Raw genomic sequence first — 16,878 nt, 5'->3', positions numbered from 1 at the left:
GACAGAGAACAAAACCAAACATACTAACAAAATAAAATAAATAGAATAGATATGTACAAGTAAAATAGAGTAATAAATATGTACAAACATATATACATATACATATATATACATATGTATATATATACATATATACATATGTGTATATATATACATATATACATATGTATATATGTATATACATATGTACATATATACATATATACAGGTGCTGTGGGGAAGGGAAGGAGGTAAGAGGAAGGGTAGAAGGGAGACGGGGACCGTCACTGGAGGAGCCGTGGGGTTAAGGGAGCGTTGTTTCAGGCTAGGGTAGGCATGGGCATATTTGAAAGTAGCGGGGAAGAAACCACTGGAGAGCGAACGGTTTAAGATGGAGAAAAGATATGATTGGTTAATAATAATTAATAATAATAACTGAGACATTTAAGTGCTTACTATGTACCAGACACTGAACTAAGCGCTGGAGTGGTTACCAGAAAATCAGTCCCTGTCCCACGTGGGGCTCGCAGTCTCAATCTCCATTTTCCAGATGAGGTAAACTGAGGTACAGAGCATCAATCAATCAATCAGTCGTATTTATTGAGCGCTTACTGTGTGCAGAGCACTGGACTAAGTGCTTGGGAAGTACAAGTTGGCAACATATGGAGACAGTCCCTACCCAACAGTGGGCTCACAGTCTAGAAGGGGGTGACAGACAACAAAACCAAACATATAAAAAAAAAAATAAATAGAATGGATATGTACAAGTAAAATAAATAGAGTAATAAATCTGTACAAACATATATACATATATACAGGTGCTGTGGGGAAGGGAAGGAGGTAAGGCGGGGTGGGATGGAGAGGGGGAGGAGGGTGTTGTATGAAAGGAGAGAAGGTTAGCACTCCCCTTGAGAAGGATGGAAGAGGTCCTAGTGGCCTATACAACACATATATGGTTAAGGCATTGTCACCTACTTCGTGGCATCTAACCAAGTTTTTCCAGGAGGTCTTCCCAGACTGAGCCCCTTCCTTCCTCTCCCCCTCATCCCCCTCTCCATCCCCCCCCATCCTATCTCCTTCCCTTCCCCACAGCACCTGTATATATGGATATATGTTTGTACTTATTTATTACTCTATTTCTTTATTTATTTTACTTGTACATATTTATTCTATCTATTTTATTCTGTTAATATGTTTGGTTTTGTTCTCTGTCTCCCCCTTTTAGACTGTGAGCCCACTGTTGGGTAGGGACTGTCTCTATATGTTTCCAATTTGTACCTCCCAAGCGCTTAGTACAGTGCTCTGCACAGTAAGCGCTCAATAAATACGATTGATGATGAGGGGGAGAGGAAGGAGGGGGCTCAGTCTGGGAAGGCCTCCTGGAGGAGGAGGAGAGAAGACAAGTGACTTGCACAAGGTCACACGTTAGACAAGCGGGGGAGGCGGAATTAGAACCCGTGACCTTCTGACACCCAGGCCCGGGAGCTATCCACTTCACTCCTCTGGGCCTCAGTTCCTTCATCTGCAAAATGGAGGTTCAATCCACGTTTTCTGGGCAATCTGCTACAAGCCAACGCAAAAATTCCTCGCCATCGACTTCCAGGCTGTCCATCCATCCCCTGGCCCCCTCCTCCCTCTCCTCCCTTCTGTCCTTCCCCTAGCCCAGCCCGCACCCTCCGCTCCTCTGCTGCTGCTCACCTCCTCCCTGGGCCTTGTTCTCGCCCATCAATTAATCAATCAATCAATCAATCAATCGTATTGAGCACTTACTGTGTGCAGAGCACTGTACTAAGCGATTGGGAAGTACAAGTCTGCAACACATAGAGACAGTCCCTACCCAATAGTGGGCCCACAGTCTAGAAGGGGGAGACAGAGAACAAAGCCAAACATATTAACAAAATAAAATAAATAGAATAAATATGTACAAGTAAAATAAATAAATAAATAAATAGAGTAACAAATATGTACAAACATATACATATATACAGGTGCTGTGGGGAAGGGAAGGAGGTAAGATGCGGGGGGACGGAGAGGGGGACGAGGGGGGAGAGAAAGGAAGGGGCTCAGTCTGGGAAGGCCTCCTGGAGGAGGTGAGCTCTCTGTAGGGCCTTGGAGGGAGGAAGAGAGCGAGCTTGGTGGATGTGCAGAGGGATTGGGGGCATTCCAGGCCCGGGGGAGGACGGGGGCCGGGGGTCGATGGTGGAACAGGTGAGAACGAGGCCTAACGGTGAGGAGATTAGCGGCGGAGGAGCGGAGGGTGCGGGCTGGGATGGGGAAGGACAGAAGGGAGGTGAGGGAGGAGGGGGCCAGGGGATGGATGGATGGATGGATGGACAGCCTGGAAGCCCAGGGGGAGGAGTTTCTGCCTGATGCGTAGGCTGACTGGCAGCCACTGGAGATTTTTGAGGAGGGGAGTAACATGCCTAGGGCGTTTCTGGACAAAGACGATCCGGGCAGCGGCGTGAAGTCTGGATTGAAGTGGGGAGAGACACGAGGATGGGAGATCGGAGAGGAGGCTGATGCAGTAGTCCAGACGGGATAGGATGAGAGCTTGAACGAGCAGGGTAGCAGTTGGGATGGAGAGGAACCCCTGGCCCACGTCCTCCCCCTGTCCCGGAATGCCCCCAATCCCTCCGCACATCTGCCAAGCTCGCTCTCTTCCTCCCTTCAAAGCCCTACTGAGCGCTCACCTCCTCCAGGAGGCCTTCCCACACTGAGCCCCCCTTTTCCTCAGCTCCCTCTCCCATCTATCACCTCAACTCCCTCCCTCTTCTCTACCCCTCTCCCCGCCCCACAGCACTTGTGTAGATTTGTACGTATCTATAATTCTATTTACATCCATGCCTGTTTACTTGTTTTGATGTCTGTCTCTCCCCTTCTAATAATAATAATAATAATGATAGCATTTATTAAGCGCTTACTATGTGCCAAGCACCGTTCTAAGCGCCGGGGAGGTTACAAGGTGATCACGCTGTCCCACGGGGGGCTCCCAGTCTTCATCCCCATTTGACAGATGAGGGAACTGAGGCCCAGAGAAGTGCAGTGACTTGCCCAAAGTCACACAGCTGAGAATTGGCAGAGCCGGGATTTGAACCCATGGCCTCTGACTCCAAAGCCCGGGCTCTTTCCACTGAGCCACGCTGCTTCTGTTCTAGACTGTGAGCCTGCTGTGGGCAGGGATTAGAGAGGCAGCGTGGCTCAGTGGAAAGAGCCCGGGCTTTGGAGTCAGAGGTCATGGGTTCAAATCCTGGCTCCGCCAACTGTCAGCTGTGTGACTTTGGGCAACTCACTTAACTTCTCTGTGTGCCTCAGTTGCCTCATCTGTAAAATGGGGATTAAGACTGTGAGCCCCCTGTGGGACAACCTGATCACCTTGTAACCTCCCCAGCACTTGGAACAGTGCTCTGCACATAGTAAGCGCTTAATAAATGCCATTATTATTATTATTATTATCATTGTTATTATTTATTGCCAAATTGTACTTTCCAAACGCTTAGTACAGTGCTCTGCACACTGTAAGCGCTCAATAAGTACAATTGAATGAATGAGTGGGCACCAACGTGACGGATCCATTCCCCCGTTCAGTTCACAGATGCCGAGGGCTACTTTGCCACCTGCAATGGAGAGAGCGCGACTGACGGCTCCCTGGTAAGTCAGCCATGTCAATAATAATAAATAATGACGGCATTTATTAAGCGCTTATTATGTGCCAAGCACTGTTCTAAGCGCTGGGGAGGTTACAAGGTGATGAGGTTGTCCCGTGGGGGGCTCGCGGTCTTCATCCCCATTTTACAGATGAGGCAGTTGAGGCCCAGAGAAGTGAAGTGACTTGCCCGAAGTCGCACAGCTGGCAATTGGCTGAGCCGGGATTTGAACCCATGACCTCCGACTCCAAAGCCCGGGCTCTTTCCACTGAGCCACACTGCTGGTATTGACACCCGTCTACTTGTTTTGTTTTGTTGTCTTTCTCCCCCTTCTAGACTTTGAGCCCATTGTTGGGTAGGGACCGTCTCTATCTGTTGCCGATTTGTATTTCCCAAGCGCTTAGTCCAGCGCTCTGCACACAGGAAGCGCTCAATACATAATTATAATAATGATGGTATTTGTTAAGCGCTTACTAAGTGCAAAGCGCTGTTCGAAGCGCTGGGGGGATACAAGGTGATCAGGTTGTCCCACGTGGGGCTCACAGTCTGAATCCCCGTTTTCCAGATGAGGGAACTGAGGCCCAGAGAAGTGAAGTGACTTGCCCGAAGTCGCACAGCTGGCAATTGGCTGAGCCGGGATTTGAACCCATGACCTCCGACTCCAAAGCCCGGGCTCTTTCCACTGAGCCACGCTGCTGGTATTGACACCCGTCTACTTGTTTTGTTTTGTTGTCTTTCTCCCCCTTCTAGACTTTGAGCCCATTGTTGGGTAGGGACCGTCTCTAGATGTTGCCGATTTGTATTTCCCAAGCGCTTAGTCCAGCGCTCTGCACACAGGAAGCGCTCAATACATAATTATAATAATGATGGTATTTGTTAAGCGCTTACTAAGTGCAAAGCGCTGTTCGAAGCGCTGGGGGGATACAAGGTGATCAGGTTGTCCCACGTGGGGCTCACAGTCTGAAACCCCATTTTACAGATGAGGGAACTGAGGCCCAGAGAAGTGAAGTGACTTGCCCAAAGTCACACAGCTGATAAGTGGCGGAGCCGGGATTTGAACCCATGACCTCTGGCTCCAAAGCCCGGGCTCTTTCCACAATAAATGCGACTGAATGAAGGAATGAAGGGAAAAGCCACAGTCGGGGAAGCGGGGGACACGATGATGATGGCGATGGTACTCTCCCCCTTCTAGACTGTGAGCCCACTGTTGGGTAGGGACCGTCTCTATATGTTGCCAACTTGGACTTCCCAAGCGCTTAGTACAGTGCTCTGCACACAGTAAGCGCTCAATAAATACGATTGATGATGATGATGATGATTCGTGAAGCGCTCACCGTGTGCCCGGCACTGCTCTGAGCGCCGGGCGGGGGGAGATACAGGGTCAGTGGGTCCGTCTACATGCGGTTTGCATGTAGACCGTTAATCCTCGTTAATCCTCGTTCGACAGACGAGGAAACCGAGGCCCAGAGAAGTGAAGTGACCCGTCCAAGGTCACACAGCGGAATGAGAAACCGGTTCTGTCCGACTCCCGGGCCCGGGATCCATAATAATAATAATAACAACAACAATAATAATAATAATAATAATAATAATAATAATAATGGCATTTGTTAAGCGCTTACTATGTGCGAAGCACTGTTCTAAGCGCTGATGATGATGGTATTTGTTAAGCACTTACTATGTGCCAAGCACTGTTCTAAGCCCTCGGGGAGATACAAAGTAATCAGGTTGTCCCACGGGGAGCTCACAGTCCTCATCCCCATTTTCCAGATGAGGTCACTGAGGCCCAGAGAGGTGACTTGCCCAAGGTCACACAGCAGAGAAGTGGCAGAGCCGGGATTCGAACCCACGACCTCTGACTCCCAAGCCCGGCCTCTTTCCACTAAACCACGCTGCCGTGCTGCTCCTCAAGCAAGGCACTTTGGGGTGAAATGCCGTCTTTTTGGCGCTATCAGTTAAGGGTCTACTAGGGGGCAGGCACTGTACTAAGCGCCGGGGGAGAGACAAGAAGCAGCGGGGCTTAGCGGAAAGAGCTCAAGCGCATAGTAATAGTAATAATAATAATAATGGCATTTATTAAGCACTTACTATGTGCAAAGCACTGTTCTAAGCGCTGGGGAGGTTACACGGTGATCAGGTTGTCCCACGGGGGGCTCACAGTCTTCATCCCCATTTTGCAGATGAGGGAACTGAGGCCCAGAGAAGTGAAGCGACTTGCCCAAAGTCCCACAGCTGACAAGTGGCGGAGCCGGGATTTGAACCCATGACCTCTGACTCCAAAGCCCGGGCTCTTTCCACTGAGACACGCTACTTCTCCTGCAGTGCTATAGTACAGTGCTCTGCACACAGGAAGCGCTCAATAAATGCGATTGAATGAATGAATGATGTGGGGTCTAATCCCGGCTCTGCCCCTTGTCTGCTGGGTGACCTTGGGCAGGTCACTGAGCTTCTCTGGGCCTCAGTTCCCTCATCTGCAAAATGGGGATGGAGACTGTGAGCCCCACAGGGGACGGGGACTGTGTCCAACCCGATTTGTTTGTAATAATAATAATTATAATGATGGCATTTATTAAGCGCTTACTATGCGCCAAGCACTGTTCTAAGCGCTGGGGGGATGCAAGGTGATCGGGTTGTCCCCCAGGGGGCTCCCAGTCTTCATCCCCATTTTCCAGATGAGGGAACTGAGGCTCAGAGAAGTGAAGTGACTTGCCCAAAGTCACACAGCAGACAAGTGGCGGAGCTGGGATTCGAACCCATGACCTCTGACTCCCAAGCCTGGGCTCTTGCCGCTGAGCCACACTGTTTTTGTAGCTACCTCAGCGCTCAGTACAGTGCCTGCTACCTAGTAGGTGCTCAACATATACCATGATGATGATGATGATGATGATGATGGCATGTATTAAGCGCTTACTATGTGCAAAGCACTGTTCTAAGCGCTGGGGAGGTTACAGGGTGATCAGGTTGTCCCACGGGGGGCTCACAGTCTTCATCTCCATTTTACAGATGAGGGAACTGAGGCACAGAGAATAATAATAATAATAATGCTGGTACTTGTTAAGCACTTACTATGTGCAGAGCACTGTTCTAAGCACTGGGGAGGTTACAAGGTGATCAGGTTGTCCCACGGGGGGCTCACAGTCCTCATCCCCATTTTACAGATGAGGGAACTGAGGCCCAGAGAATAATAATAATAATAATGCTGGTACTTGTTAAGCACTTACTATGTGCAGAGCACTGTTCTAAGCACTGGGGAGGTTACAAGGTGATCAGGTTGTCCCACGGGGGGCTCACAATCCTCATCCCCATTTTACAGATGAGGGAACTGAGGCCCAGAGAATAATAATAATAATAATGCTGGTACTTGTTAAGCACTTACTATGTGAAGAGCACTGTTCTAAGCGCTGGGGAGGTTACAAGGTGATCAGGTTGTCCCGCGGGGGGCTCACAGTCTTCATTCCCATTTTCCAGATGAGGGAACTGAGGCACAGAGAAGTTAAGTGACTTGTCCAAAGTCACACAGCTGACATGTCCATGAGGGACGTGGACTGTGTCCAGCCTAATTAGGTGCATCTACGCCAGTGCTTAGAACAGTCCCTGGCACATGGTAGGTGCTTACCAAATACCACATTTATTGATTCTGTAATACAAGCTAATAATAATAATAATAATGATGGTATTTGTTAAGCACTTACTATGTGCAAAGCACTGTTCTAAGCGCTGTGGGGATACAAGGTGATCAGGTTGTCCCCCGGGGGGCTCACAATCTTAATCCCCATTTTCCAGATGAGGGAACTGAGGCCCAAAAAAGTGAAGTGACTTGCCCACAGTCCCACAGCTGACAATTGGCGGCGCAGGATTTGAACCCATGACCTCTGACTCCAAAGCCCGGGCTCTTTCCACTGAGCCACGCTGCTTCTCTGATCATGTTCATTCATTCATTCAGTCATATTTATTGAGCGCTTACTGTGTGCAGAGCACTGTACTAAGTGCCTGGGAGGTCCAAGTTGGCAACATATAGAGACGGTCCCTACCCAACAGCGGGCTCACAGTCTAGAAGGGGGAGACAGACGACAAAACAAAACATATTAACAAAATAAAATAAATAGAATAAATATGTACAAATAAAATAAATAGAGTAATAAATCCGTACAAACATATATACATATATACAGGTGCTGTGGGGGGGGGGAAGGAGGTAAGGCGGGGTGAGCCCACTGTTGGGTAGGGACTGTCTCTATATGTTGCCAACTTGTACTTCCCAAGCGCTTAGTCCAGTGCTCTGCACACAGTAAGCGCTCAATAAATACGATTGATTGATTGATTGAGGGGGCTGAGTGTGGGAAGGCCTCTCATTAGGCCTCTCAATAATGCTTCTCATTAGGATGGAGTAGGAGCACAAACTGTGTGCAGGGCACTGTACTAAGCGCTTGGGAAGTACAAGCTGGCAACATCTAGAGACGGTCCCTACCCAACGGCGGGCTCACAGTCTAAAAGGGGGAGACAGAGAACAAAACCAAACATATTAGCAAAATAAAATAAATGGAATAAGTGTACAAATGAAATAGAGTAATAAATATGTACAAACATATATACAGGTGCTGTGCGGAGGGGAAGGTGGTAAGGCGGGGGGGATGGGGAATGGGAGAGGGGGAGACAGTCTAGAAGGGGGAAACAGAGAACAAAACAAAACATAGTAGCAAAATAAAATAAATAGAATAAATATGTACAAATAAAATAAATAGAGTAATAAATTTGTACAAACATATATACATATATACAGGTGCTGTGGGGAGGGGAAGGAGGTAAGGCGGAGGGGAGGGGGAGAGGAAGGAGGGGGCTCAGTGTGGGAAGGCCTCTCATCATCATCAATCATATTTATTGAGCGCTTACTGTGTGCAGAGCACTGTACTAAGCGCTTGGGAAGTACAAGTTGGTAACATATAGAGACAGTCCCTACCCAGCAGTGGGCTCACAGTCTAAAAGGGGGAGACAGAGAACAAAACCAAACGTACTAACAAAATAAAATAAATAGAATAGATATGTACAGGTAAAATAAATAGAGTAATAAATCTGTACAAACATATATACCTATATACAGGTGCTGTGGGGAAGGGAAGGAGGTGAGATGGGGGGGATGGAGGTGAGATGGGGGGGATGGCCTCTCAATAATGCTTCTCATTAAGATGGAGTAGGAGCACAAACTATGTGCAGAGCACTGTACTAAGCACTTGGGAAGTGTTGGGTAGGGACTGTCTCTATATGTTGCCAACTTGAACTTCCCAAGCACTTAGCACAGTGCTCTGCACACAGTAAGCACTCAATAAATGCGATTGATTGATCTAGAGACGGTCCCTACCCAACAGCGGGCTCACAGTCTAGAAGGGGGAGACATCATCAATCGTATTTATTGAGCGCTTACTGTGTGCAGAGCACTGGACTAAGCGCTTGGGAAGTCCAAGTTGGCAACATATAGAGACAGTCCCTACCCAACAGTGGGCTCACAGTCTAAAAGGGGCAGACAGAGAACAAAACCAAACATACTAACAAAATAAAATAAATAGAAGAGATATGTACAAGTAAAATAAATAAATAGAGTAACAAATATGTACAAACATATATACAGTCTAAAAGGGGGGAGACAACAAAACAAAACATATTAACAAAATAAAATAAATAGAATAGATATATACAAGTAAAATAGAGTAACAAGTACAAACATATATATATATATACAGTCTAAAAGGGGGAGACAACAAAACCAAACATATTAACAAAATAAAATAAATAGAATAGATATGTACAAGTAAAATAAATAGAGTAACAAATATGTACAAACATATATACATACATATATATATATATATATATATATATATACAGTCTAAAAGGGGGAGACAGACAACAAAACAAAATATATTAACAAAATAAAATAAATAGAATAAATACGTACAAATATAATAGAGTAATAAATCCGTACAAACATATATACATCTATACAGGGGCTGTGGGGAGGGGAAGGAGGTAAGGCGGGGGGGGATGGGGAGAGGATGGAGGGGGCTGAGTGTGGGAAGGCCTCCTGGAGGAGGTGAGCTCTCAGTAGGGCTTTGAAGGGAGGAAAAGAGGGGGTCCGGCGGGGGGCTCCCGGGAGGTATAACCGCACGCACCCCCTTCCTTCCAGAGCGAACCCCTCTACGTCCCCGTCAGATTTCACGACCTGCCGGGGGGGAAGCCCGACGCGGCCCAGAGCGACGCGGAAACGAGTGAGTGCGCGGCCCAAAGGGCCGCTCCCGGGGAAATCATCCTCATCAATCGTATTTATTCTTCATCATCATCATCAGTCAGCGTGGCTCAGTGGAAAGAGCCCGGGCTTTGGAGTCAGAGGTCATGGGTTCGAATCCCGACTCCTCCACGTGTCTGCTGTGTGACCTCGGGCAAGTCACTTAACTTCTCTGCGCCTCAGTTCCCTCATCTGTAAAATGGGGATTAAGACTGTGAGCCCCGCGTGGGACAACTTGATCACCTTGTATCCCCCCAGCGCTTAGAACAGTGCTCTGCACATAGTAAGCGCTTAATAAATGCCATCATTATTATTATTATTATTATCAGTCGTATTTATTGAGTGCTTACTGTGTGCAGAGCACTGTACTAAGCTCTTGGAAAGTCCAAGTTGGCAACATATAGAGACAGTCCCTACCCAGCAGTGGGCTCACAGTCTAAAAGGGGGAGACAGAGGACAAAACCAAACATACTAACAAAATAAAATAAATAGAATAGATATGTACAAGTAAAATAAATAAATAAATAGAGTAATAAATATGTACAAACTTATATACATATATACAGGTGCTGTGGGGAAGGGAAGGAGGTAAGATGGGGGGGATGGAGAGGGGGGTGAGGGGGAGAGGGAGGAAGGGGCTCAGTCTGGGAAGGCCTCCTGGAGGAGGCCTTACTGTGTGTGCTTACTGTGTGCTGAGCACTGGACTAAGCGCTTGGGAAGTACAAGTTGGGAAATCCGTCCCCATGCCAATCCCGCACAGACCCCCGCCCCCAACTGAGCTCAGGGGGGAGACGATGCCCTTAGAAAGCACGGGCCCTGCCCTCAAGGAGCTGACCGTCTCCTGCGTGCAGAGCACTGGGGTAAACGCTGGGGAGAAGAAATTAGAGGTAGTAGATGCGATCCCTGCCCTCAGGGAGGTGGCAGTCGACTGTGTGCAGAGCACTGCGCTGAGCAGTTGGGCGAGAACGATAGAGTTAGGAGATAATAATAATAGTAATGGCATTTATTAAGCACTTACTATGAGCCCACTGTTGGGTAGGGACTGTCTCTATATGTTGCCAATTTGTACTTCCCAAGCGCTTAGTACAGTGCTCTGCACACAGTAAGCGCTCAATAAATACGATTGATGATGCAAGGCACCGTTCTAAACACTGGGGATGTTACAAGGGAATAATAATAATAATGATGGTATTTGTTAAGCACTTACTATGTGCAAAGCACTGTTCTGAGCACTGGGGGGGGTTACAAGGTGATCAGTTTGTCCCACGGGGGGGCTCACAGCTTTAATCCCCATTTTACAGATGAGGGAACTGAGGCCCAGAGAAGTGAAGTGACTCGCCCAAAGTCACACAGCTGACAACTTGTACTTCCCAAGCGCTTAGTACAGTGCTCTGCACACAGTAAGCGCTCAATAAATATGATTGATTGATTGATTGACAACTGGCAGAGCCAGGATTTGAACCCATGACCTATGACTCCAAAGCCCGGGCTCTTTCCACTGAGCCAGGCTGCTTCTCTATGATCCCTGCCCTCAGGAAGCTGGCTATCTACTGTGTGCAGAGCACTGTGCTGAGCACTTGGGAGAGAACAATAGAGTTGGGAAGTAGAGAAGCAGCGTGGCTCAGTGGAAAGAGCCCGGGCTTTGGCATTAGAGGTCATGGGTTCGAATCCCGACCCCGCCACATCTGCTGTGTGACCCTGGGCAGGTCACTTAACTTCTCTGAGCCTCCGTTACCTTATCTGTAAAATGGGGATTAAGACTGTGAGCCCCACGTGGGACAACTTGATCACCTTGTATCCCCCCCCAGCGCTTAGAACAGTGCTCTGCTCAAAGTAAGCGCTTAGCAAATGCCATTATTATTATTATTATTATTATTGGGAGATATGATCCCTGCCCTCAGGAAGCTGGCAGTCTACTGTGTGCAGAGCACTGGGCTGAGCGCCTGGGAGTGGAAAATACAACAGGGTTGGTAGCCATGTTCCCTGCCTACAACAAGTTTACAGACTAATAATAATAATAGCGATGGCATTTGTTAAGCGCTTACTATGTGCAAAGCACTGTTCTAAGCGCTGGGGAGGTTACAAGGCGATCAGGTTGTCCCACGGGGGGCTCACAGTCTTCATCCCCATTTTCCAGATGAGGGAACTGAGGCCCAGAGAAGTGAAGTGACTCGCCCAAAGTCACACAGCGGACAATTGGCAGAGTCAGGATTTGAACCCATGACCCCGGACTCCCAAGCCTGGGCTCTTTCCACTGAGCCACACTGCTTCTCTAGAGGGGGAGAAACCAGTGCAGAAGTGCTGCAGTCAGGAGGGAGAAAGGGGCGGAAAGAGGAGAGAATTCCCGGTTCCTGAGAGGAGGCAGGTGGACTTCTTCTGGGCCCTGAGAGGAATTGGGGGAAATTCTTGTGATCATCATCATCAATCGTATTTATTGAGCGCTTACTATGTGCAGAGCACTGTGATCCTTGAGAGGAAATTAGGAAACTCTTGTGGTCCCTGAGAGGAATCAGGGGACGCTCTCTTGGTCCCGGAGGAGGCAAGTGAAACTCTCCTTGTCCCTGAGAGGAGTCAGGTGAAGCTCATCTTAGCATGGCTCAGTGGAAAGAGCCCGGGCTTGGGAGTCAGAGGTCATGGGTTCTAATTCCGACTCTGCCACTTGTCAGCTGTGTGACTTTGGGGACGACATTTAACTTCTCTGGGCCTCAGTTCCCTCATCTGTAAAATGAAGATAATAATAATAATAATGATGGTATTTGTTAAGCGCTTACTATGTGCAGAGCACCATTCTAAGCGCTGGGGAGGTTACAAGGTGATCAGGTTGTCCCATGGGGGGGCTCACATCTTCATCCCCATTTTACAGATGAGGTAACTGGGGCCCAGAGAAGTGAAGTGACTTGCCCAAAGTCACACAGCTGACAGTTGGTGGAGCTGGGATTTGAACCCACGACCTCTGACTCCAAAGCCCGGGCTCTTTCCACTGAGCCACTGTAAGCCCTATGGGGGACAACCTTGATTGCCTTGTATCCCCCCGAGTGCTTAGAACAGTGCTTGGCACATAGTAAGTGCTTCGGAGAAGCTTCATGACTCAGTGGAAGGAGCCCAGGCTTTGGATTCAGAGGTCATGGGTTCAAATCCCCGCTCTACCAATTGTCAGCTGGGTGACTTTGGGCAAGTCAATTCACTTCTCTGTGCCTCAGTTACCTCATCTGTAAAATGAAGATGAAGACGACTGTGAGCCCTATGGGGGACAACCTTGATTGCCTTGTATCCCCCCGATTGCTTAGAACAGTGCTTGGCACATAGTAAGTGCTTCGGAGAAGCATCATGACTCAGTGGAAGGAGCCCAGGCTTTGGAGTCAGAGGTCATGGGTTCAAATCCCCGCTCTACCAATTGTCAGCTAGGTGACTGGGCAAGTCACTTCACTTCTCTGTGTCTCGGTTACCTCATCTGTAAAATAGGGGATTAAGATTGCGAGCCCCCTGTGGGACAACTTGATCACCTTGTTACCTCCCCAGTGCTTAGAACAGTGCTTTGCACATAGTAAGTGCTTAATAAATGCCATTTATTATTATTATTATTATCCCTGTGAGGAGGCAGGTGAAATGTTCTTGCATGGTCCCTGAGAGGAGACAGGTGAGACTCTTTTTAATTTCTAAGAGGAGGCAGGTGAAACTCTTCTGGACTCTGAGAAGGAGGCAAGTGAAGCTCCCCTCGTCTCTGAGAGGAATCAGGGGAAACTCTCGTGGTCCCCAAGAGGAGTCAGGTGAAGCTCTCTTGGTCCTCAGAGGAGGCAAGTGAAACTCTCCTAGTCCCTGACAGGAGTCAGGTGAGACTATCTTGATCCCTGAGAGGAGTCAGGTGAGACTATCTTGATCCCTGAGAGGAGGCTGGTGAAACTTTCTTGCATGGCCCCTGAGAGGAGGCAGGTGAGACTCTTTTTAATCTCTAAGAGGAGGCAGGTGAAACTCTTCTGGACTCCGAGGAGGCAAGTGAAGCTCTCCTGGTCCCTGAGAAGAGACCAGTGAAGTTCTCTGTCCTCATCCCTGAGAGGAATCAGGGGAAGCTCTCCTGGTCCCTGAGAGGAGGCAGGTGAGGTTCTCTTGCTCCTTGAGAGAAATCAGGTGACACTCCCCAGGTTCCTGAGAGGAGTCCTGTGAAGTTCTCCTCGTCCCTGAGGATTCAGGGGAAGCTCTTGTGGTCCCTCAGAGGAGGCAAGTGACATTCTCCTGGACCCTGAGAGGAGGCAGGTGAGGCTTTCTTGGTCCCTGAGAGGAGGCAGGTGATGCTTTCTTTTTCCCTGAGAGGAATCAAGTGAAGATCTCCTGGTCCTAGAAAGGAGGCAGTTGAAGCTCCCCTGGTACCTGAGAGGAGGCAGGTGAAATTTTCTCTCTTGGTTCCTTGGAGGAATCAGGTGAGGCTCATTTTGTCCCTAAGAGGAGGCAGGTGAAACTCTTCTGGACCCTGAGAGGAGGCAGGTGAAACTCTCCTGGTCCTTGAGAGGAATTAGTTGAAGTGTTTCTGGTCCCTGAAAGGATTCAGGGGAAGCTCTTGTGGTCCTTGAGAGGAGGCAGGTGAAACTTTCTCTCTTGGTTTCTTAGAGGAATCAGGTGAGGCTCTTTTTGGTCCCAAAGAGGAATCAGGTGAAACTCTTCTGGACCCTGAGAGGAGGCAGGTGAAACTCTCCTGGTCTGTGAGAGGAATCAGTTGAAGTGTTTCTGGTCCTTGAGAGGAGGTAGGTGACACTCTCTTGGCCCATGAGTGGAGGTAGGTGAAGCTGTCCTGGACCCTGAGAGGAGTCAGGGGGAGCTCTTATGGGCCCTGAGAAGAGGCAGGGGAAGCTTTCATGATCCCAGAGAGGAGTCAGGGGAAGCTCTCTTGGTCCTTGAGAGAAATCAGGTGAAGCTCTCCTGGTTTCTGAGTGGAGTCTGGTGAAGCTTTCCTCATCCCTGAGAGGAAGGTGATGAAGCTCTCTTCATTCCTGAGAGGACTCAGGAGAAGCTCTTGTGGTCCTTGAGAGGAGGCAAGTGAAGCTCTCTTGGTCCCTGAGAGGAGGCAGGTGAAGCTCTCTTGGATCCTGAGAGGAGTCAGCTAAGACCTTCTCTCTTGGTCCCTTCGGGGAGGCAGGTGAAGTTCTCCTGGTCCTTGAGAGGAGGCAGGTGAATCTCCCCTGGTCCCTGAGAGGAATCAGGTGAAACTCTCCTGGTCCTAGAGAGGAGGCAGATAAAGTTCTCTTGGACCCTGAGAAGAGTCAGGTGATGCCCTCCTGGCTCCTAAGAGGAGGCAGGTGAAGCTCTCTTCATCCCTGAGAGAAGTTTTGTGAAGCTCTTGAGGTCTTTGAGAGGAGGCAAGTGAAAATTTCTCTCTTGGTTCCTTCAAGGAATCAGGTGAGGCTCTTTTTGTCCCAAAGAGGAGGTAGGTGAAGTTCTTCTGGACCCTGAGAGGAGGAGGTGAAGCTCTTCTGGTCCCTGAGAGGAGTTAGTTGAAGCTTTCCTGGTCCCTGCGAGGAGGCAGGTGACACTCTCTTGGTCCATGAGTAGAGGTAGGTGAAGCTCTCTTGGACCCTGAGAGGAGTCGGAAGAAGTTGTCCTCATCCCTGAGAGGATTTGGGAAGAGCGCTCTCCTGGGCCCTGAGAGGAGACAGGTGAAGTTCTCCTGGTCACTGATGGGAAGCAGGGGAAGCCCTCTTAGTTCATGAGAGGAGTCGAGGGAAGCTTTCGTGGTCCCTGAGAGAAGACAACTGAAGCTTCCATAGTCCCTGAAAGGAGGCAGGTGAAACTGTCGCCATCCCTGAGAGGAGGCAGGGGAAGCTCTCTCTCCAGGACCCTGAGAGGAGACAGGTGAAGTTCTCCTTGTCAATCAATCAATCGTATTTATTGAGTGCTCACTGTGCAGAGCACTGTACTAAGCGCTTGGGAAGTACAAGTTGGCAACATATAGAGACAGTCCCTACCCAACAGTGGGAAGTGTTCCTGGTCCCTGAGAGGAGGTAGGTGACACTCTCTTGGTCCCTGAGTGGAGGTAGATGAAGCTCTCCTGGACCCTGAGAGGAGTCAGGGGAAGATGTCCTCATCCCTGAGGGAAGTCAGGGGAAGATCTCTCTCCTGGGCCCTGAGAGGAGACAGGTGAAGATCTCCTGGTCACTGATGGGAAGCAGGGGAAGCTCTCTTGGTTCATGAGAGGAGTTGAGAGAAGCTCTCGTGGTCTCTGAGAGAAGACAAATGATGCTTCCGTAGGCCCTGAGAGGAGGAAGCTCTCCTTGTCCCTGAGAGGAGTTAGTTGAAGTGTTCCTGGTCCCTGAGAGGAGGCAGGTGACATTCTCTTGGTCCATTAGTAGAGGTAGGTGAAGCTCTCCTTATCGATGAGAGGAGTCAGGGGAAGCTGTCCTCATCCCTGAGAGGAGTCGGGAAAAGCACTCTCCTGGGCCCCGAGAGGAGACAGGTGAAGCTCTCCCGGTCACTGATGGGAAGCAGGGGAAGCCCTCTGTACTTCTCAAGTGCTTAGTACAGTGCTCTGCACACAGTAAGCGCTCAATAAATATGAATGAATGAATGAGAGGAGTCGAGGGAAGCTCTCGTGGTCCCTGAGAGAAGACAAGTGTAACTTCCATAGTCCCTGAGAGGAGGCAGGTGAAATCAATCAATCGTATTTATTGAGCACTTACTGTGTGCAGAGCACTGTACTGAGCGCTTGGGAAGTACAAGTTGGCCACATATAGAGACAGTCCCTACCCAACAGTGGGCTCACAGTCTAAAAGACTGTACTCTGCACATAGTAAACGCTCAATAAATACGATTGATTGATTGATTGATTAAAAGAAACTGGTGAAACTGTCCCCATCCCTGAGAGGAGGCAGGGGAAGGTTTCGTGGTCCCTGAGAAACCTCTCCTCGCCTTCCAAACACCAAAGTCTACGCATTTCAGGTTAAAATTGCATTTTTCATATAAATAAAGCGAATTGGGTAAATTAGATGCTCC

The 16,878-nt window shown here is 48.8% G+C and overlaps 1 protein-coding gene and 1 non-coding gene across 3 annotated transcripts in view; both read left to right on the top strand.

Moving 5' to 3' along the window:
- The window catches only part of SLC35F5 (solute carrier family 35 member F5), an 88,782-nt gene that overhangs the window by 13,852 nt on the left and 58,052 nt on the right, over positions 1 to 16,878 (top strand). For both annotated transcript variants that reach the window (XM_038744463.1, XM_038744462.1), the window contains exons 3-4: positions 3,565 to 3,627; positions 9,802 to 9,883. In XM_038744463.1, the coding sequence (XP_038600391.1) occupies positions 3,565 to 3,627; positions 9,802 to 9,883 (145 nt within the window). The remainder of the gene's footprint in view (positions 1 to 3,564; positions 3,628 to 9,801; positions 9,884 to 16,878) is intronic.
- On the top strand, positions 853 to 980 carry LOC119936013. Its single transcript, XR_005453612.1, has one exon. It is a non-coding gene; the product is annotated as a U6atac minor spliceosomal RNA (small nuclear RNA).

Source organism: Tachyglossus aculeatus, chromosome 1 (genome assembly GCF_015852505.1).
Source record: "Tachyglossus aculeatus isolate mTacAcu1 chromosome 1, mTacAcu1.pri, whole genome shotgun sequence".
In the NCBI taxonomy this organism is placed as follows: Eukaryota; Metazoa; Chordata; class Mammalia; order Monotremata; family Tachyglossidae; genus Tachyglossus; species Tachyglossus aculeatus.
The sequence above is the reverse complement of the archived record's forward strand: the minus strand, read 5'-3'. Positions and strand labels throughout refer to the sequence as shown.